Source organism: Miscanthus floridulus, chromosome 4 (assembly GCF_019320115.1).
Source record: "Miscanthus floridulus cultivar M001 chromosome 4, ASM1932011v1, whole genome shotgun sequence".
In the NCBI taxonomy this organism is placed as follows: domain Eukaryota; kingdom Viridiplantae; phylum Streptophyta; class Magnoliopsida; order Poales; family Poaceae; genus Miscanthus; species Miscanthus floridulus.
In genome coordinates this window covers 42598578-42600675 of record NC_089583.1, presented here as the reverse complement: position 1 = coordinate 42600675, position 2098 = coordinate 42598578, and the positions used below count along the sequence as shown (strand labels likewise).

General features: G+C 43.9%; 1 protein-coding gene across 1 annotated transcript; it reads left to right on the top strand.

Moving 5' to 3' along the window:
• The first annotated feature begins 314 nt into the window (after positions 1-314).
• LOC136551417 (uncharacterized) lies at positions 315-1273 on the top strand. The gene is made up of 3 exons (XM_066542970.1): positions 315-909; positions 1007-1072; positions 1178-1273. The coding sequence occupies exons 1-2, from the start codon at positions 315-317 to the stop codon at positions 1069-1071; spliced, it is 660 nt and encodes a 219-aa protein (XP_066399067.1). The 3' UTR covers position 1072; positions 1178-1273.
• The last annotated feature ends 825 nt before the right edge of the window (positions 1274-2098 follow it).

Below are 2098 nucleotides of genomic sequence, written 5' to 3'. Positions count from 1 at the left end.
TTGACGTGGCGCCGCGCCCCACGTTTGTCCAATTCTCGAGTAAGGAGTCGGACGCTCGGATCAAAGCATTTCCGTATATATTGTAGTCTAGCTAATAACAAATATACAACAGATTTCCATATAAAAAAAACAAAAAAACAACAGACAACCTAGTACCAGAACCAGAGAGATATCTCAACGGCATGCCAACCGTAAACACCAGGACACTCCTATTAAATTGATCCTTTCCTTTCGTTCAGGGCTCACACCACAGAAGCCAACTAAAGCCTCCGAATCCTTTAGTTTACGCCTCCATCCAAAGGCCAAACAGATCGATGGCTCCGTCCAGCAACTACACGCTGCTCGTCGCGTTGCTTGTCGCCTTCGCCGTGGTCGCGCCCAGCCTGCTGCACCAATCTGCGGCCGCTAGAGACGGTGGAGCAGCCAAGGCCGGGGGCGCGGCCACCAGTGAAGTCGCTTTGCACCCCACGGCCTCGTACGAGATCCCTGACCTGCCACTGCCGCGAATCATGCCATGCCCTCCCTTGTTTCCAAAGATTCCGTTTATCCCCTGCTACAACGTGACGCCACCCGCGCCGCCACCGCCGCCGCCGCCGCCAACGGAGTGCCGGACAACGCTGGCGAAGTCGCTGGTGCCTGCATGCTCCGGTTTCCTCACCAACAACGACGGTGCATGTGAATCATCGGAGGCTCCGAGCACCAAGTGCTGCCACGGCGTCCATGAATTCTTCAGCGGCGATCGAAGGGTTTATGACCCTCTTTGCCTCTGCCACGTCATGAACGGCGACGTCAGCCTGCTTCTACCGGCGCCCGTCAACCACACGCGCGCGCTCGCGCTCGTGCAAGCGTGTTTAGACGGAGTAAACCCACAGCCATTTTCCGACATATGCAACAACGACCAATCAATAAGTAAGCCATACAGTTTGTTTCCAAGAAACTAATAGTCCTTGTATGTATGCTGCATAGCATAGTGCTTGTAATAATGCAACTAATTAATATGCAACAGAGGACCAAATGCCACCGATGGACCTTCCTGAACCTCCACCGCCGGCGGCAGGGAACATGGCTTAGGGTATTGCATTTTTTTCCTTTCATATTTTTTCCAGTTACTATTAGTTTATCAGCAAGCGAATTGGCCGTTGTCATATAACATCATTTTTTTTGGATTTTCTGGCAGATCATAAGTTGTAGCAAGAGGTTGATCTCGATTATTTCTTCAGCAGAAACAATTAGTCAGAGCTGTGGATTAAGTGTGTGATGGCGTCATGGTCAACCACAGTACGTAGTCGAATGTGTGTGTTGTGAGCATCTGCGTTGTACTGTGTAATTCTAAAAAAAAAAAGAGTTTGGTTACAGCGTCATGGTTAAGATCCCATATCTGGATTTGATTAATCCATGTCATGTACCATTGCTCTATATATGCATACTTGGATATAATATCTACAGACATGATCATATATTCTCTCTACTCGAGCCCGATTTGATTTGATTTTTTGTTTCTTTTAGATCCAATTTCTAGTATACTACCGTTGTTTCTGTTTTAAATAAATCATATAATATGATGTCAACAGGGTCATTTAATCTAGTGCACGATCGTTACATGCATCAATGCAACATCTATTTTGTTACAATTGGTGTATTATAAGATAAACTGATGCTCAAAGTAAGATTTTTAAATCCTAATACTTCCAATAAAATGTAACTTGAGAGAATATTATACGAATATGATAAGGCCATGGGAAGCATACATAATTAGTGTTATATTTCGTGGCTTGTTGGCATCAATTTTGAAGGTTTTTCCATTCATATGCTATATATTATTAGAATGGTATGAGTCTAGTTTCCAACGTAACAAATAGTGTTTCTTTTGGACTTCCGAGCTTATTACCATTTTAGTGGAAGCTACACAGGCAGTTTGGACTCTCAATTTCTCCCCTACCACTTACTTTTATTATGCTATTATGTTCACACTTAACTAGGAGGGATATTCTAAGTATAAATAAACCATGTAATCCAGCATTATAAGGAGACGATATTGATATGATGTGAGAATTAAGCATAGCTCTTCTTTGAGAAACCCATAATATAAAGTAATCTC